Source organism: Branchiostoma lanceolatum, chromosome 8 (genome assembly GCF_035083965.1).
Source record: "Branchiostoma lanceolatum isolate klBraLanc5 chromosome 8, klBraLanc5.hap2, whole genome shotgun sequence".
In the NCBI taxonomy this organism is placed as follows: domain Eukaryota; kingdom Metazoa; phylum Chordata; class Leptocardii; order Amphioxiformes; family Branchiostomatidae; genus Branchiostoma; species Branchiostoma lanceolatum.
In genome coordinates, this window is record NC_089729.1 from 2,573,825 (window position 1) to 2,592,139 (window position 18,315).

General features: G+C 44.2%; 1 protein-coding gene across 1 annotated transcript in view; it reads left to right on the forward strand.

Moving 5' to 3' along the window:
• The window catches only part of LOC136440447 (dynactin subunit 5), a 34,119-nt gene extending 18,583 nt beyond the window's left edge, over positions 1 to 15,536 (forward strand). Inside the window, exons 5-6 of the mRNA XM_066436494.1 lie at positions 5,469 to 5,571; positions 14,725 to 15,536. Coding sequence (XP_066292591.1) covers positions 5,469 to 5,571; positions 14,725 to 14,825 — 204 coding nt within the window. The 3' untranslated portion in view covers positions 14,826 to 15,536. The remainder of the gene's footprint in view (positions 1 to 5,468; positions 5,572 to 14,724) is intronic.
• The last annotated feature ends 2,779 nt before the right edge of the window (positions 15,537 to 18,315 follow it).

Here is an 18,315-nt window from a genome sequence, read left to right on the forward strand (position 1 = left end):
TGAAGCAATTTTGCAGAAAGAATGTTCAGCTGTGTTGAAGGGATTTTCTAGAAAGAATGTCCAGATGGTTGAAGGGATTTTGTGGAGAGATTTGAACTGTTTAGAGGGAATTTTCTGAGAAAATGTTGCAGTGCATTTAAGACTTTTCCAGGAAGAATGTCCAGCTGTGTTGAAGGGATTTTCTAAAAAGGATGGCCAGATGGTCAAATGGATTTTACTGGAGATTTCAGCAGTTTGGAGTGAATTTACTGGGAAAAATGTCTGGATGTGCTTTAGAACTTTCCAGGAAGAATGTCCAGCTGTGTTGAAGCGATTTTGTAGAATGAATGTCCAGGTGGTGGAAGGGATTTTGTGGGGAGATTTGAACTGTTTTGAGGGAATTTTCTGAGAAAATGTTCCAGGAAGAATGTCCAGCTGTGTTGAAGGGATTTTCTAAAAAGGATGGCCAGATGGTCAAGGGATTTTACTGGAGATTTCAGCAGTTTGGAGTGAATTTACTGGGAAAAATGTCTGGAGGTGCTTTAGAACTTTCCAGGAAGAATGTCCAGCTGTGTTGAAGGGATTTCCCATGAAGAATGTCTGTCGGTGTAAAACCTTGAAGGAACATAGTTAAAGCAAACTTGTCTCAATGTGACCAATGGGTGAGATTTCTCCTCTGATAGCTGGGAAAGTGAGCAAGCTCAATTGTTTGAACTTCGGGGCAACTTCAGGTCACAACTTTCACAGCTACATGTACATGTATCACTGGCTGTTTGGGAGCCACTGTGGCCTGTATTGATTTTTACATAATTTTCCAAACCTCGAGGGTGTCGTGTACCATTGTCAGAAACTCTACTTGTAGACTTTTGATAAATTCTCAAGTGAACCTTCTTTCTATTATTGCTTACTACCTCTGGAATGTAGCTTTGCTTACCTAGTTGGTTGGTTTGTTGACTGGATTCTTTGTTGATTTGTTGGCTGATTGGTCCAAAATATTCGATTGATATTTTAGAGTTATTAGCTTAATGGACATTTTCTGTTGGTTTGACCTGAAGATGTCACCAAAACTGGCTGACCTGTCGTCATGAAAATGTCTTATATTCGTAACCAAATTTGGAAAATAAGAAAGCATTTCTCACATATCAAAAAATGTCAATCCTTGAAGCGTTCTATTCACGAATTTCAAGGATTTTCTAAAATCAGGCAGGCACCTGTTCTCTTTGTTGGAAGCTGAACTTTGTGAATAGAATGCTTCAACTGTTCAAAGGCAACCAATGAAAGAAATATTGGGGACAAAAAAATGGAAATAAAAAAGTGCTGAAATCTTTATTGTAGTGACATTTACTAACACTGTTTATAATTAGCACTTTGTGAAGTAACTTCATACTTTGAGCATTATAAAACCGTGCAAAAACATGCCATACGATGATCCCCTTAGTTTCGCGAGCCGACAAAAACCCCGGCGACGATTTTCAGTGACTTCTCACATTACAACGAAGTCATATTTTTGTATCATGGACGTAGCTATATATTGTGATAGTGTTGTTCGAACTAATCAAGTATAGAAATGACTAAATGAATTGACTTTCAAAATCTGATTATCGGGCCCTAATATTGCTTGGGTTTCCTTTAAAAGTGTAAGAAGCTAAAAGTATGATGATGATGATGGTGTTCTGTCTCCATCAATTTACAGAAAAGGATGTCCGTGCAGGGTTTAGTTTATTATCTTGTCGATTTACCTAGAGTAAACATGTATTCATCACCCACGCATCTGGTATGTTCTTCCTCGAGACATCTTCAGTGGTTAAGATTGCTCCTCCATCCGTCTTCCTGTCATCCTTTAAGAATAATGACCTTATCTTCTTGTAGTCAGCGCATCTTAGATGGATCCTCGGCACCTCCAAGTCTGATTCTTGGCGAACCTTCGCCCCGGGTCTCCTATATGCCTCTAAACGATGCAGATATAATGGAGGAGGCATCCGTCATTGTTACCGGCAGGCAGAAGTCGGTTAAGCTGAGTGTCTCCTGGTGATTGTGCTGAACTTTATGTACTAGACTGTGTGCTGTTCCAAAGGTTTTTTGGTCGCTTCAATTTCATTCGTTGGTTCTCGGAATTGAGATGACAATGCTTACTAGCTGAAGTGGACGATCAAAGTAAGAACAAGTTTGGAGTCGAAGGGGAACTTCTAGCCTTTGTCTTTGTTATGGGCAGACAGATATCTGTTGATCTGAGTGTCTCCAGGTGGTTTATGTGAACTTTATACAGACTGTCACCTATAAACTGCTTCAACACCGCGGGGGCCCCTGACACGGGTGTGCAACAGTAGGCTAGAATAGACCCAACAAACTAAAGCAGTGTGCCCGTATACACTACCAACTGGATTTGGGGTTAAGCGGACATCCTTACCCCATTTTACCTGGACCCATGCAAGCAGTGAAAAGTGGGTTAAAAAGACTGACTTTTCCCTCCTTTTCACCCTCCATTTTGAGTGAGGACCCCCAAAACATTTGTTTAACCCCAAATCCAGTTGGTAGTGTTGGTGGTGAACACGAACTTCACACTGTCGGCTGTTCCAAAGGCCACGCAAATGTGATTTTACGGATGACATTTGCGCTTGCTTCGATTCTTGTCCGCTTTTGTCCTGACGAATCGGTATGATGATGCACGTCGATGTTCTCACCATCTGTGTGGAACTGCTTCAGACTGAGACGTCGCCTTGGGACCCTGGGTATGTCTGCCGCAAAATGAGACAATACGTCACCTGGGTGTGAACAGAAATGGGAACATTTATCATACAAACGAGCTTAAGTGAACTGAATCACCCCAATGCCAAGTTTGATGGAGACCATAGCTGAAACATGTGCAGGCCCAATGTCTTGTTTTTACTGAACCAGATCATAAAGATGGTGGTTGTGAATCTATCCGCAGCAAAAGTAGAGTATGCCACCAAGGTGTGAACAGAAATGGAGCATTTATCGTACAAACGAGGTGAAGTGAACTGAACCACCCCAATGCCATGTTTGATTGGAGACCATAACTAAAACATGTGCAGGCACAATGTCTTGTTTTTACTTAACCAGATCATAAAGATGATGGTTGTGAATCTACATGTATCCGCAGCAAAAATGAGACAGTACTCTAGAGTATGCCACCAAGGTGTGAACAGAAATGGAGCATTTATCATACAAACGAGCTGAAGTGAAGTGAACTGAATCACCCCAATGCCAAGTTTGATGGGGACCATAGCTAAAACATGTGCAGGCACAATGTCTTGTTTTTACTTAGCCAGATCATAAAGATGGTGGTTGTGAATCTATCCGCAGCAAAAATGAGACAGTACTCTAGAGTATGCCACCAAGGTGTGAACAGAAATAGAGCATTTATCATACGAACGAGCTTAAGTGGAGTGAACCACCCCAATGCCATGTTTGATGGGGACCATAGCTAAAACATGTGCAGGCACAATGTCTTGTTTTTACTTAACCAGATTATGAAGTTGGTGATTGTCAATTTATCCGCAGGAAAAGTGAAACAATATGTCACCAAGGTGTGAAAAGAAATGCGCCATTTATCACAGAAGTGAACCACCCCAATGCCAAGTTTGATGGGGACCATAGCTAAAACATGTGCAGGCACAATGTCTTGTTTTTACTTAGCCAGATCATAAGATGGTGGTTGTGAATCTATCCGCAGCAAAAGTGAGACAGTACTCTAGAGTATGCCACCAAGGTGTGAACAGAAATGGAACATTTCTCATACAAACGAGCTTAAGTGAACTGAACCACCCCAATGCCAAGTTTGATGGGGACCATAGCTAAAACATGTGCAGGCACAATGTCTTGTTTTTACTTAGCCAGATCATAAAGATGGTGGTTGTGAATCTATCCGCAGCAAAAATGAGACATTACTCTAGAGTATGCCACCAAGGTGTGAACAGAAATAGAGCATTTATCATACAAACGAGGTGAAGTGGAGTGAACCACCCCAATGCTATGTTTGATTGGAGACCATAGCTAAAACATGTGCAGGCACAATGTCTTATTTTTACTTATGATAACCAGATTATGAAGTTGGTGATACATGTAGTGAATTTATCTGCAGCAAAATTGAAACAATATGTCACCAAGGTGTGAACAGAAATGGGCCATTTATCACAGAACTGAACCACCCCAATGCCAAGTTTGATGGGGACCATAGCTAAAACATGTGCAGGCACAATGTCTTGTTTTTACTTAGCCAGATCATAAGATGGTGGTTGTGAATCTATCCGCAGCAAAAGTGATACAGTACTCTAGAGTATGCCACCAAGGTGTGAACAGAAATGGAGCATTTATCATACAAACGAGCTGAAGTGGAGTGAACCACCCCAATGCCATGTTTGATTGGAGACCATAACTGAAACATGTGCAGGCCCATTAGGTCTTGTTTTTACTTATCGAACCAGATTATAAAGTTGGTGATTGTGAATCTATCTGCAGCAAAATTAGGCAATATGTCACCAGGGTGTGAACAGAAATGGGCCCATTTATCATAGAAGTGAGCTAATGTGACCACCCAATGTTAAGTTTAATGGGGAACCTTTGCTGACTATGGAGGCCTCAGGTCTTGTTTTTGCTTTAACTTAATGATCGACAATTGTCAGTCTATCTGCAGCAAAATGAGTCAGTACATATTCTTGTATGTCGCCTGGGTGTTAACAGAATTGGGGGCATTCGTCATGGAAATGTCATCGTCTGTTGCAAGATCAACCATCGTAATGTCAGGTTCGGTGGGAAACCTTTGCTGATAAATGTACAGAGCCCCTAGGTCTTGTTTTTAGTTTCAACAAGACAATGAGATTATGAAAAGATTTGGGCACATTTTTCATGTAAAGGAGCCATCGCAAAATCATTCACCCCAATGTCAAGTTTGGTGGGGAGGCTTCAACCTTTGATGATATGTGGAGGCTTGAGGTCGTCTTTTTGCTTTAACTAATCATAACGTCAGCAACTGTCAGTCTATCTGCAGCAAAATGAGACAGTTTATTTTTCTATGTCGCTTGGGTGTTAACGCAATTGAGCACATTTGTCTTGGAAATGTCAGCTGTTGCAAAATAAACCCCCCTCCCTCACGTCAGGTTCAGTGGAGAATCTCTGCTGAAATATGCAGGCCAGAGGTCAAGTTTTTACTTAAAATTAGTTTAAGTTAGTGTTAGAAAGAAGCTATACCGTCACGGTGATCGTGTTTAGTAAAATTAAGGAACTTTGGAAGTGTCTTGGTACAAGGCAAGGCTAATACAGTTTCATCAACTCACACACTTTTGGCTACTCTACTTTTACCAAAAGGAACTAGTTTCAAAACTCATTTTCTTCCTTTCAGGGCATACTGTGATGCTTGCATCCCAGTGCATCAGGGCTCAAGTAACCTACCCACAACCAAGGAGGCTAAACCTGACCTTACCACAACTTAGCAGAAAACAACACTAACTTTTCTCTCCCATGTCCTACAGGGTCGTCGGTGCGTGCTGAAGGATTGTAGTGCCATCGCTCCAAACACCGTGTTGCCCCCGGAAACCGTCGTCCCGCCCTTCACCGTCTTCTCAGGGTCGCCAGGTGGGTGTCACCGTTTTGTGTGTGATCTCATCATTTTGTGTGTGATGTCACCGTTTTTTGTGTAATGTCATAGCTTAATGTATATTAGGTAGATAACTTTATTGCACAATAATTGTACAAGGCACAAAGTATTGCTGGTTCTATGTGTGTGATCTCATCGTTTTGTGTGTGATGTCACTGTTTTTTTCACCTCCCTTTCAAACCTGTAATCGGGGTAGTAGTGTGTGATCATAACCACTACAATTTGTATATATCATAACACTACATACATGTTAGGCACTATGCTTTCATTTAAAGGCAAATGATGTGAATTAGGTTTGCTGGAGTGACCGTAAAGGGAAAAGCACATCTGACAGAAAAAGCCAAACTTTGGAACGCTTGATACGACCTAGCCTCTACCAGGCTCCGCCGGATGGCTGGAAAAATAGTAGAAATTGGCCGTAATAGAGTGAATAGTGTGCCAAGGGAGTTAGCTACGGAGGGAGTACATTCTGCCATCGACGGAGCCTGTCGGGACACGGCATCTCGTTTGATGTCAACTAATCGCTATCTAATAGGTGCGAAGTAGCTAAATAATCCTTTTATTGCTTTCCGACTCGCCCGTGACGGCCCGGACAGGAGCAGCCCACCAGCGAACATGTGGACAGGAAGTGTCAGAGATCACGAAAGTTTGAAGTAATAACGGTCCAGACCAGTGCCCTACTAGTACATCGTAGTTTAAGCGATATTTTTGTCCTCTGATGTAGTTATCTGTGACAGTTTTTGTACTGCGATGGTAGTCGATCGTACGCGTGTGCGCCGCGTGGGTATAAAGAACCCAGGAATGTTTGGCTACGAGTTTGCGGCAGGGCCCGGCCCGGCTTGGCCCGCAGTGCAGTGGAGAATTCAGTATTCGTCGGACTTCTGACGGGGGCATCGGCCGGTAAAACATTTTGTTTTCAGGCCACACCGTCCTGCCTCAACTAGCCCGAACCGTTTGTTGCCACCATAAGCCTCTAAAATGCGCAGTTTGGCTGAATTCAACAAGGAAAAAATGTCTACCGTATTTCCCCGCTTGTTCGCTGCAGATTAACCGCACAGTAACGTAAATATCTCGTAAACAATAAACATATTACATTTTGTTGCAAAAACAATCGACTTTAGACCATTTGTTCAACAAATGAAAATGTTTCTATTATATTTTAGCGAGGAAATACCGAGAATGCAAGCATCTTGATACAGAATATAATTTTTGGTGCGTTTTGCTGCCACCCGCGTGTGACCTTTGTCCCACACACAGCTGGCTTCCTACACACGCCAGGCCGGCCGGGCCACACTGCGCGCTGAGCGATTTACGACCTAAATGATCTTCAGCGCTGAGTTAGTTCCTTTGTACAGATAATCGGGGGATTAATTTGATACCCTTTATAGATGCCGTGTCCCGACAGGCTCCGTCGATGGCAGAATGTACTCCCTCCGTAGCTAACTCCCTTGGCACACTATTCACTCTATTACGGCCAATTTCTACTATTTTTTCAGCCATCCGGCGGAGCCTGGTAGAGGCTAGATACGACCCTTCTTCTTCTTCTTCTTCTTCTTCTCATTACGTGCTCAACCTCATCAATTCGAGGACTCTAGCACGGTACGTAAGACGTACACAAGGTTGTAAGGTTTTGGACCATCGCACACCGGGGCATGCCCCTACCCTTTTTCGAAAGATGTGGTGGGTTCTTAAACGTGCGCGGGGTATGGCTCTCCCCAAACACGGGACCTCCATTTAACGTCCTATCCGAGGGACGTCCCCAACTCTAGAAGAGCTAGGTACTCATTTACACCTGAGTGAAGTGAGGGAATTTGTGTTAAGTGCCTTTCCCAAGGGCACAATGTCCGGGTGCATGTTCAGACATGTCTGGGGGCAGCTCGGGTTCGAACTGGGGTCCCCTTGTTTGACAGTCGGATGTTCTATCCATTACGCCACACAACACCACCCTGGTTGAATTCCTGGCACCTCAGGGAAGGGATAACATTGTCTGACGTATCGTTTGGCAACCCTCGCCGTCTCCCCTCACTCTGTACATGTCAGTCACGGCCTTCTCAGGTGGGAAGTTATGAACTAGTTTGGACAGGATTAGGACAAACTGATACCAGGTGATGTCGTTCAATATTTCACAGGTTTGGTGAAAGTGTCGGATAGGTTTGGTGAAAGTGTCAGATAGGTTTGGTGAAAGTGTCAGATAGGTTTGGTGAAAGTGTCGGATAGGTTTGGTGAAAGTGTCGGATAGGTTTGGTGAAAGTGTCGGATAGGTTTGGTGAAAGTGTCGGATAGGTTTGGTGAAAGTGTCGGATAGGTTTGGTGAAAGTGTCGGATAGGTTTGGTGAAAGTGTCGGATAGGTTTGGTGAAAGTGTCGGATAGGTTTGGTGAAAGTGTCGGATAGGTTTGGTGAAAGTGTCGGATAGGTTTGGTGAAAGTGTCGGATAGGTTTGGTGAAAGTGTCGGATAGGTTTGGTGAAAGTGTCGGATAGGTTTGGTGAAAGTGTCGGATAGGTTTGGTGAAAGTGTCGGATTGGTTTGGTGAAAGTGTCGGATAGGTTTGGTGAAAGTGTCGGATAGGTTTGGTGAAAGTGTCGGATAGGTTTGGTGAAAGTGTCGGATAGGTTTGGTGAAAGTGTCGGATAGGTTTGGTGAAAGTGTCGGATAGGTTTGGGGAAAGTGTCGGATAGGTTTGGTGAAAGTGTCAGATAGGTTTGGTGAAAGTGTCGGATAGGTTTGGTGAAAGTGTCGGATAGGTTTGGTGAAAGTGTCGGATAGGTTTGGTGAAAGTGTCGGATAGGTTTGGTGAAAGTGTCGGATAGGTTTGGTGAAAGTGTCGGATAGGTTTGGGGAAAGTGTCGGATAGGTTTGGTGAAAGTGTCGGATAGGTTTGGGGAAAGTGTCGGATAGGTTTGGTGAAAGTGTCAGATAGGTTTGGTGAAAGTGTCAGATAGGTTTGGTGAAGGTGTGAGACTCTGTAACTCGTGACCCCTCTCTTGGCAGCTGAGTGATCGTTGCATCAGTCGGGCAGTGACACAGCTTATCTGGTTCTCTCAGGCTCGTTTCATTTCTATGCCGGGTTAGTCTCTAGCTTGGTTCTGGGACATTCAACACCCGGGCTGCCTCCAGGACCCATGGCATCCTTCTGTCCAGGATGGAAAGTAACTTGCTTGTTCAGGGACGTGCAAAAATATGACACCGGGCGATACGACCTGCGGTTGGCTTTGGTGATACAGAATACACCGTGTTGTATTCTGTATTTATCTGACTCTCTCAGGCTTGTTTCATTTCTACACCGGGTTAGTCTCTTTGTTCTGGGACATTCGACACCCGGGCTGTCTCCAGGACCCGTTCTTCTGTCCCATGATGCAAATTTGCCTATTGGGACATGCAAAACTATCACGCCGGGCGATAGTTGGCCCGGTACCTTTGGCGATACAGAATACACCGTGTTGTATTCTGTATTTATCTTGGTTCTCTCAGACTTGCTTCATTTCTACGGCAAGTTAGTCCCAAGCTTGGTTTTTGGATGTTGCAGCAGGAGGGTGTAACGCACATTATTAATATTAAAGCTACAGGGTCAGCAGTCAAGCCTAAAATCCAGTATGAAAGCCTGTAGTGCACACATTACACTGTCTAAATCAACATTATACCACTAACCACTGTGAGTTAAAGGTAGAGACCATTGCCACACACATAACACTGTCTAAACCGACATTACACCACTGTAAGTTACAGGAAATATAGGAAACACTGACTCCCTTTCTTCTCACTTATATAGATTTGTGGCCTTGCTTCTAATAGGTATTGTCATAGATGTGCTGTTATTTACAGCACGTGCTGGTATATACTGCTGTGTGTGGTAAGCCAGTTCCCCCCGTACCGTTACCTTGCCGTGGTGGGGAGGCTTGAGTACCTCAAGGATCCTGTGGGCTATACCGACGGGGGCTCGTAGCCCCTGGCAGGTCTAACCATGTCGGGCAGGTTACAGGTGAGAGGTCAGACAAAAGACAGTACAACAGCCGGGTAGACGGAGCTCGTCAGCCTTGGACGGCAGTTCGTCTAGGGGAAGGAAAACCCTGATTCAAAAACCTCCGCTGCCTTGCGGCTATACTCAGTCCTGGGAAAGGCTACGGGAGTCAACCCAGACAGAAAATCCGGAGTGGAGTACGTGAGGCGGTCGACTGTCAAACACTGACATCCTTCCGGCAACTCCTGCAGCCAAACCGTCGCCGAGTGTCACGCTTCGCGTTCCCTCGGACCACGCCGGAGAGGCAGAGAGGGGGGTCCTGTTGTGTTTTTGGGCAGCGCAAGACCTCCATAGAGACGCCCAGGCCAGCACTCTGGAGAGGCCACTCCAGTCGCCCTCATCCCTGGGGGCGAAAAACAAACCGGAGGACAGCAGTCTACGGGTTATAAGTCTTTGCTAAATTGACGTAAAGCTGGACGCCACGGGTTGTCTTCGACAGTGGGAAGGATCCTCGAAATCCTACTGGTTCAGCTACCGCCCGCTTTAAGCCGGGCAGCCCCCGGCCAGTTAGGTGCTGACCCGTCACGACTTACCTGCTTCATTGGGTGTGTGGAGCTTAGAGTCTTACTCGACAGGTGGGTTGTATGCCATACACCAGACAACAAAGGAAGAAATGACAGAAGTAAGCAGAAAACTCCAGCCATTCGTATTGCAAGCTGGAATGTACAAACTATGCGTACTGGTCTATCCGACGACTTAAGAGACATAGAGGACTTTCGTAAGACTGCAGTGATCAATCGTGAACTCTACAGATTGAACATTGATATAGCTGCCTTGCAAGAAACAAGACTTCCTGACAGTGGGTCCCTAAAGGAGGACTCCTATACCTTCTTCTGGCAAGGGAAAGCAAGGGATGAAGCTAGAGAACATGGGGTTGGCTTTGCCATTAGAAATACCATGCTGCACATGATAGAACCCCCTACGGGAGGTACAGAAAGAATCCTCACACTACGCCTTTCCACGCATGAAGGTCCTGCAAACCTCGTGTGTGTGTATGCGCCAACACTGCAGGCCACACCTGAAGCCAAGGATCAGTTCTACGAGCAACTAGACAAGGCTGTTCAGGAAATCCCAACATCAGAGCACATCTTCGTCTTGGGGGACTTCAATGCCAGGGTGGGTGCAGACAATGAGTCTTGGCAGACTGTGCTGGGTCACCATGGGATTGGCAAAATGAACGATAACGGGCAAAGGCTCCTCGAGCTTTGCTGCTACCACGACCTTTGTGTAACAAACACTTTCTTCCAAAACAAAACTATCCATAAAGCATCCTGGCGACACCCCAGATCGCAACGATGGCACCAGTTGGATCTAGTCATCACACGACGTACTTCTTTAAACAGTGTCTGCAACACAAGATCATACCACAGTGCAGACTGCGACACTGACCACTCTCTTGTTGCCTCAAGAATAACAATAAGGCCCAAGAGGCTGCATCACACCAAGAAGAAAGGCCAGCCAAGAATCGATGTCAGCAAAACCTCCCTTCCAAACAAGAATCAGAAGCTCCTTGAACGTCTTGAAGAATGTCTGAACATTTCCCAGACTCAGGACGCAGAGCACATGTGGGAGTCACTGAGTAAGACCATCCACCGTGCAGCCGTCCAGACCTATGGAAAGAAGGAGCGAAAGAACACAGACTGGTTTGAAGCACACATCTCTATGTTGGAACCTATTATTGACCTGAAACGTAAAGCACTGCTCAGCTATAAACAAAACCCGAGCAGTCAGAACCTACAAGCCTTAAAAGCCGCCCGACACAAAGCTCAGCAAACCTCACGCCGCTGTGCAAACAACTACTGGCTTCTGCTGTCAGAACGTATCCAGTTTGCATCAGACAGTGGCAACATAAGAAAAATGTACGAGGGCATCAAACAAGCAACAGGAAAACCAATCAAAAAGTGTGCCCCCCTTAAAGCATCGAATGGCGAGATCCTTACAGACAAGGACAAGTAGATGGCACGCTGGGTGGAACATTACCTACAACTATATTCAACAGAAAACTCAGTTTCTCAAGACGTGCTAGACAACATTGAAGACTTACCTGTTATTGCAGAGCTTGATGCAGAGCCTACTTTAGAAGAACTGAGTAAAGCCATTGATTCTATGCAAAGTGGGAAAGCACCGGGAGAAGATAACATTCCAGCTGAGGTCATAAAGTGTGGGAAACCTGTCCTGCTAAAACCACTGCACGAGTTACTGTGTCTTTGCTGGAAAGAGGGCCAAGTACCACAGTCCATGCGTAACTCCAAGATCATTACTCTGTACAAGAACAAGGGGGATCGCACTGATTGCAACAGCTACAGAGGCATCTCTCTGCTTAGCATCGTGGGAAAAGTCTTTGCCAAAGTGGTCCTTAGGCGCCTTCAGGTACTGGCCGACAGGGTCTACCCTGAATCTCAGTGTGGGTTCCGCGCCCAGAGGTCCACAACAGACATGATCTTCTCCGTACGACAGCTTCAAGAGAAGTGCCGTGAGCAGCAGAGGCCGTTATACATCGCCTTTATCGACCTGACGAAGGCTTTTGACCTTGTCAGCAGGAGAGGCCTGTTTCAGCTACTGCAGAAGATCGGTTGTCCCCCACAGCTGCTTAGCATCATCATCTCCTTCCACGAGGACATGCAGGGTGTGGTCAGCTACGACGGGGAGACCTCTGAACCCTTCGCAATCCGGTCTGGTGTGAAACAAGGGTGTGTCCTTGCGCCGACTTTGTTTGGGATTTTCTTCTCTCTGTTGCTGAACTTTGCATTCGGTCACTCCACACAAGGAGTCCACCTACACACCCGCAGTGATGGGAAACTGTTCAACCTGGCCCGACTGAGAGCCAAGACAAAGGTCCGCACAGTGCTGATCAGAGAACTGTTGTTTGCCGACGACGCAGCACTGTCAGCACACGTCGAACACGAGCTGCAGCAGATGCTCAACCAGTTTGCACACGCCTGCAGGGAATTTGCACTGACCATCAGTATCAAGAAAACAGTTGTCATGGGCCAAGATGTCCCCAAGCCACCTGTCATCACCATAGGACCAGAAGTGCTTGAAGTGACGGACCACTTCACCTACCTTGGTTCAACGGTCACCAGCAACCTGTCCTTAGATAAGGAAATCGACAGACGGATAGCCAGGGCTGCAGGAGTGATGACTCAACTCGGGGCGAGAGTGTGGGACAATAACCATCTGACACTTAACACAAAACTCAAAGTGTACCGTGCGTGTGTCCTTAGTACTCTGCTGTACGGTAGTGAGTCCTGGACCACTTATGCCAGACAAGAAAACCGCCTTGAAAGCTTTCACCTTCGTTGCTTGAGGCGCATTCTTGGTATTTCCTGGAAGGATAGAATACCCAACACCACTGTTCTGGAACGTTCTTGCTCCCTGAGCATGCACCTTCTCCTCTGCCAGCGACGTCTACGCTGGTTGGGGCATGTATCCAGAATGAAAGATGGGCGCATCCCAAAGGACATTCTGTACAGTGAACTTGCCACAGGGAAACGCCCAGTAGGACGACCTGCACTGCGTTTCAGAGACGTTTGTAAACGAGACCTGAAGCTAACTGACATAGACCCTGCCAGCTGGGAACTGATCGCAGCAAACCGCAACAGATGGCGCTACGACGTCAGTGCGGGTCTAGCAAAGGGTCAGTCAAAGCGGAAGAAGCAACTAGAGCAAAGAAGACAAAGAAGAAAAGAGAGACAGCAGCCTCAGAACTCCTCTGATTTCATATGTCCAAACTGTGGACGAGACTGCCACGCCAGGACTGGACTTCAGAGCCACATGAGAAGCTGCCGAATCCAGAGTGCTACCATCATCTGAAAAGATGGAAGGATGCCTACCTGGTAAGCCAGGGTTTAGGTCTGCTGAGAGCAGTTGCTGTAATTCTGACAGATATGCTTTTCTGCGGTCTAAATTACACATCAGGGACACCAGATTAAGTTGCAGAATGATGTATCATTGAACCAACACATTTCGCTAAGTTCTGTAGGTTGGAACGTGTTGTGAAACAAAATTTCTTTTAAAGTTATTATTTTAATTCAGAAACAAGAGGAAAACAGAAACTTTAACTGCATTTTTTTCACACACATTGTCATTTGATATTGCAGTACTTTTTGTATGAACCGGGCATGATTGTTGCTGGAGAAAATTACACCAGCTGACTTTTCTACCATTTTCTGGGTTTATGTGGACTCTCTACTCCGCTCTGGGGATGTTTTAGGGACGATTTTCGGCCATTACTGATGAACAGAAAATTGCACATGATCGGTCCATTTACAACATTACAGCATTACACACATACATGTAATGTTAGGTAATAAGAGTCCACAGGCATGTAGGCGATTCTGAACCTGCGTAAGGCTGAGACTTATCTTATCTTAGACCACACCAATTTAATTTCTTGGTTAACAGATATTTATTTTCCCTAAAAAAAATTTAAAAAAAAAAATCATGAAAACAGAAGGCTGGGCCAGCCTTCTGTTTTCATGAATTTTTTGTTTCTAAAATTTTTTGGGGGGGAAAATAAAAATCTGTTAACCAAGAAATTAAATTGGTGTGGCCGTAGGCCCCCCAGGTTGTCTTCTTGGGTTTTGGACCTCCTTTTTTTCAGACCTGTATCCTAATGTGCTTGGTCATGTGTGTGTGAAAAAAAAAGTACCATTTTTGTGTGACAGTTTGTTTTGTGGACTTATGCCATAACCCAAGGAAATCCAGTCTCACTAATAAGTTGTACATTTTTCCAAATAGTGTAATTCTTGTTTCTTTCACTGTAACTTTATTTTCACTGTTTTCATGGTCACCTCTGTATCATGAACTTATCATCACCATGAAAAAACTATTCATGACTCAGACCTTCACACATCCGTTCTGTAAATCACTTGCCGCCACGGTGAAGTTCAGTGAAAATGTCCCTTTTCCTGACATTGTGAAATCTTGCTACCGTGAGGATAAAGTGAATTACAGTATTCCACCTTCTTCAGAGTGACTGCCCCAACCCTCTGGACATCTGACAGGGCATGGGTGAACCTGTCAGAGCATTTCTGTCTGAACAACTTGCCTCTATTATGGGCCATGCCAAGCTGAATGTTATTTACAATGTATTGTTGCTGTGTTTTCCAGGCCTGTATGCTGGTGAGCTGCCGGAGTGCACACAGGACCTCATGATTGACCTGACCCGGAACTACTACCAGCACTTCCTGCCCATAGCACAAGTAGCGTGACCCCTGACCCGGAACTACTACCACCACCACATTAGTGTGACCTCTGACATGGAAGTACTCAAAACTTCATGCACAATGCTTTATTCTATGCTCCGGTCATTTTCAGTTTGGAAACTTTTGTCGTTTTCTAAAATTTCCCCTTGCATGCAGTTCCCTAAACTCTGTCGGAGTCAGCAGCTGCGTACAGTAAACATGATGTCAAACGACCTTATTCATAACTTTCATGTCATTTGTATATATAAGTGTGTTATTGTATCTGTCACTGACTTACTGTTTTAATTATAAATTTAAAGATATCTGACTTGACATTTTCTTAACTAAAAGGTGTCTTTCCAAACTCTAAGTGACCAGCGTGGGTTCTTTCTTGTTTCTTGTTCTGGTTTGTTCAGATATTTCTTTATTACGCTGATTACACACTAAAGAGGAGAAGGCAGGAACCTATCCTGGGCACTTGCAATTGGGTTAGGAGGCATGACACTTGCACAGCCAGATGTGTGGGGAATGCAGAAACCATCATTACTAAATGAGCAATGACTTTATTGTGGTTTTGTGCCTGAACAGGCTAGGTACAGGTTGTCCTTTGTTTTTATTTTTATCGGATCCACAATTAGCTTTACAATGTAGCTAATAGTATTCTTCCTGTGGTCCTTATATAACATTCATTGCACATAACTAAGTACCCGTAACACTGAATAAAATAGCTATGGAGAATACTTCTTAGTAACCATTGATGAATGAGTAAAGACATTATTGCAGTTTTGTGCACCAGTGTAGGTCATCTTGCACTGCATCTAGTAACTACACAGATTTTGAGTACATTTTGTATTACATGTAAGTATTGGTGATAACGTTACAAGTTGAAATACAAATTAGATAAAATTATGAAGTAAGATCTAGATTAAAAAAAAAAGAACTGACAATTAGACCTAACCAATGGATAACATTTTGTTGTGTGTTTTTGTTCTAAATTAAGACAGTGAGCTAAGTAAGATAGTAAGTGTACTAAAAAGAAAGAGAGTGAAATTGTCATGATTTATTATGGTAGCTGCACTGTTCTGGTAAATGCTTTTGTACGTTTCTGAGCCTTTGTGCAGACTGCCTTGCGGCAGTCCCTGCCAAGTGAAAATCTGCCGCCAAATCTTATCAGGCTCGGGACAACAGTTCAGCCAGAAACGCTGAAGCGTTAAAAGCAGCTGAGTGTAGGGGTCGCGAAGGGTCACGGTGCATCTTGTTGCATTAGGAGTGTGCGATTAGCAAGTGCATCATTTCATCCCGCCTGACGACCTGACCTGAGCTGGAGAAACTGACTACATCTGTGGAGGATGCTGTAAATGCAGAAATGTTCGCGATGGTTTTATGTTGACGGTTTTCGCAGTAAGCTCTTTGCCGCAAACTTAAAAACCGCCGCGAACATATTTTCCCTCCTATCCCCTTGTCTACTATTATCTCAAACGCGAACCTAAAACCACCGCGAACACTCCATTTTCTCCCTACCACAAAATTGAAACCACGCAAACTTAAATGCATTTACAGTTATTATAACAGTTACTAACTGTAGTAGTAGATATTTTTACTTGGACAGTTTCATCACATTGTTTTTCTACTTGAAAATTCTTTTCTCGGCCAAATCAAGCTAAAATCACTTTGTGTTTTTCAATGGATGTTTAAGTCATTTCCTGGACGGAAGGTTTACAGTGTAGAAAGATATCAACAATCTTTATTGGCGCAACAAAAGTACAGCGACTTTAGTAAGGTTTTCTACAACTATACATGCAAACAACAAACTATGGGATACAAAAATCATTATGATTAACCTATGTGCACGTATATGTATATGAATATGAAATTCAACATGTCGACTTTAATCTATTACTTATCACACTACTTGTTCTAAGATCTAAACATTAGTTTGATATAAACAAGTGGTGGCGATAATTAATTAAGGGTTAATGACCCGCCCTGAGGTGTATATGGTGTCATAACGCCTGGTCATGTGCTATAACCACCGAATATAACCACCATATACACCGAGGAACAGGCGGGTCATTAACGTTATTATCACATAGCCTATCTAAACTGACCCATATAAGAGAGACAAATTTCTGTATAGTAGATTCTTTATTTGATACTATACATGTAAAATCAATCCATTGTACATATGAGCTTCATATAATCCAATGTAAACAAGCGGTGACTTGTCTTCGAGCCCACACGGTTACAAATTGACGGGTTGTTGGACGCCTAGGTGTGGTAAGAATCGTGCATGTTTACCTCCCCTTTGCTTGTAGTTTCCCCGGATAATTATTGCTCAAGCCGGAAAAGAAATCCCACAGAAGTGTACACGTATCGAGCCGAGATCATTGTAGGTACAAACCTGTAGGAATTTGGGCGATTTTGACCGTAATTCTTACGATGCCAACACATCGGTTTGGGGATATATGCTAGGAAGTTACGTGTTCGCCCTGGGGAGTGGGGCGTTTGTTTTGAACAAGGTGACATCACTTTGCCGGCAATAATAATAATTTTCGCCAGGTAAAACCCCTCAGAAACGTGAACATACCGGCCTGTGGTCCTCTTGGGTAGAAACATAGGATGTTTCATGGGCGATTTCTTTGTCTGCCAAGATTTGCTACTTCGGGAAATACAATGTGATGAGTGGGGAGGGGAATCTGTGTGCCCGCTGCTTCTTGTTGGTCACACTCGTCAGCTTCCTTGCCCCTAAACTGCTGAAGCATGTTCCTGGGCGTCTTCCACAACTTCCCATGACCCGAAAACTGACTCAAAGTCGGCCTCTGTTAGTTCCTCGACGTAAAACTGTGGGACGGGTGATGATGCCCGACAGATTTGCAACAATCGTCTGCGGACGGTCCCACTCTCTCGGTAGGGGTGTGAAAAATATTGTTTTTAGTCCTCTCGTTTAAATTGAAATTTGTTCATTTTTTCACGTATTCTAAGAAGATTTTGTGAATTTTGAGAAAATATATTTTTCTGAACAAGGATAAGAAAAAGATTAATAAAAAAGACACCCCCTCTACAAAATGGAATAAGTGGTGTGTTATAGCCCGGGTGTGTTATGGCCCCATAACACATGGGCAATGGAGGCTTCTGATTGGTCGACGCCATCTATAGCTATGTGATAATAAACAGTAAAAAATGGCAAGCAGAATCTGAGGGAGAAAAATACCTGTAACTCGATACTCGTAATTTGATAACAATGAATGATGTGTCAAAATATGTATGAAGTTTTTTTGTTTGTTTTTTGTTCTGAAAAATGGGCAACACTACACATGTACATCTTGGCTTATCTGTATGAAACAGGTTAATATTTTCTGATATTAACATGCCTTGACTTATGTTACCTACCTACTACCTACCTAGTACCTAGTCCCTTGACCTCCGGGTCGTTGGGGGGACAAGGTAGCAGTGAAGATGGAGATCTGTCTCCAGGCTCGTCTGTTTCTTGCGGCAGTCAGCCTTTCAGCCAGGCTAA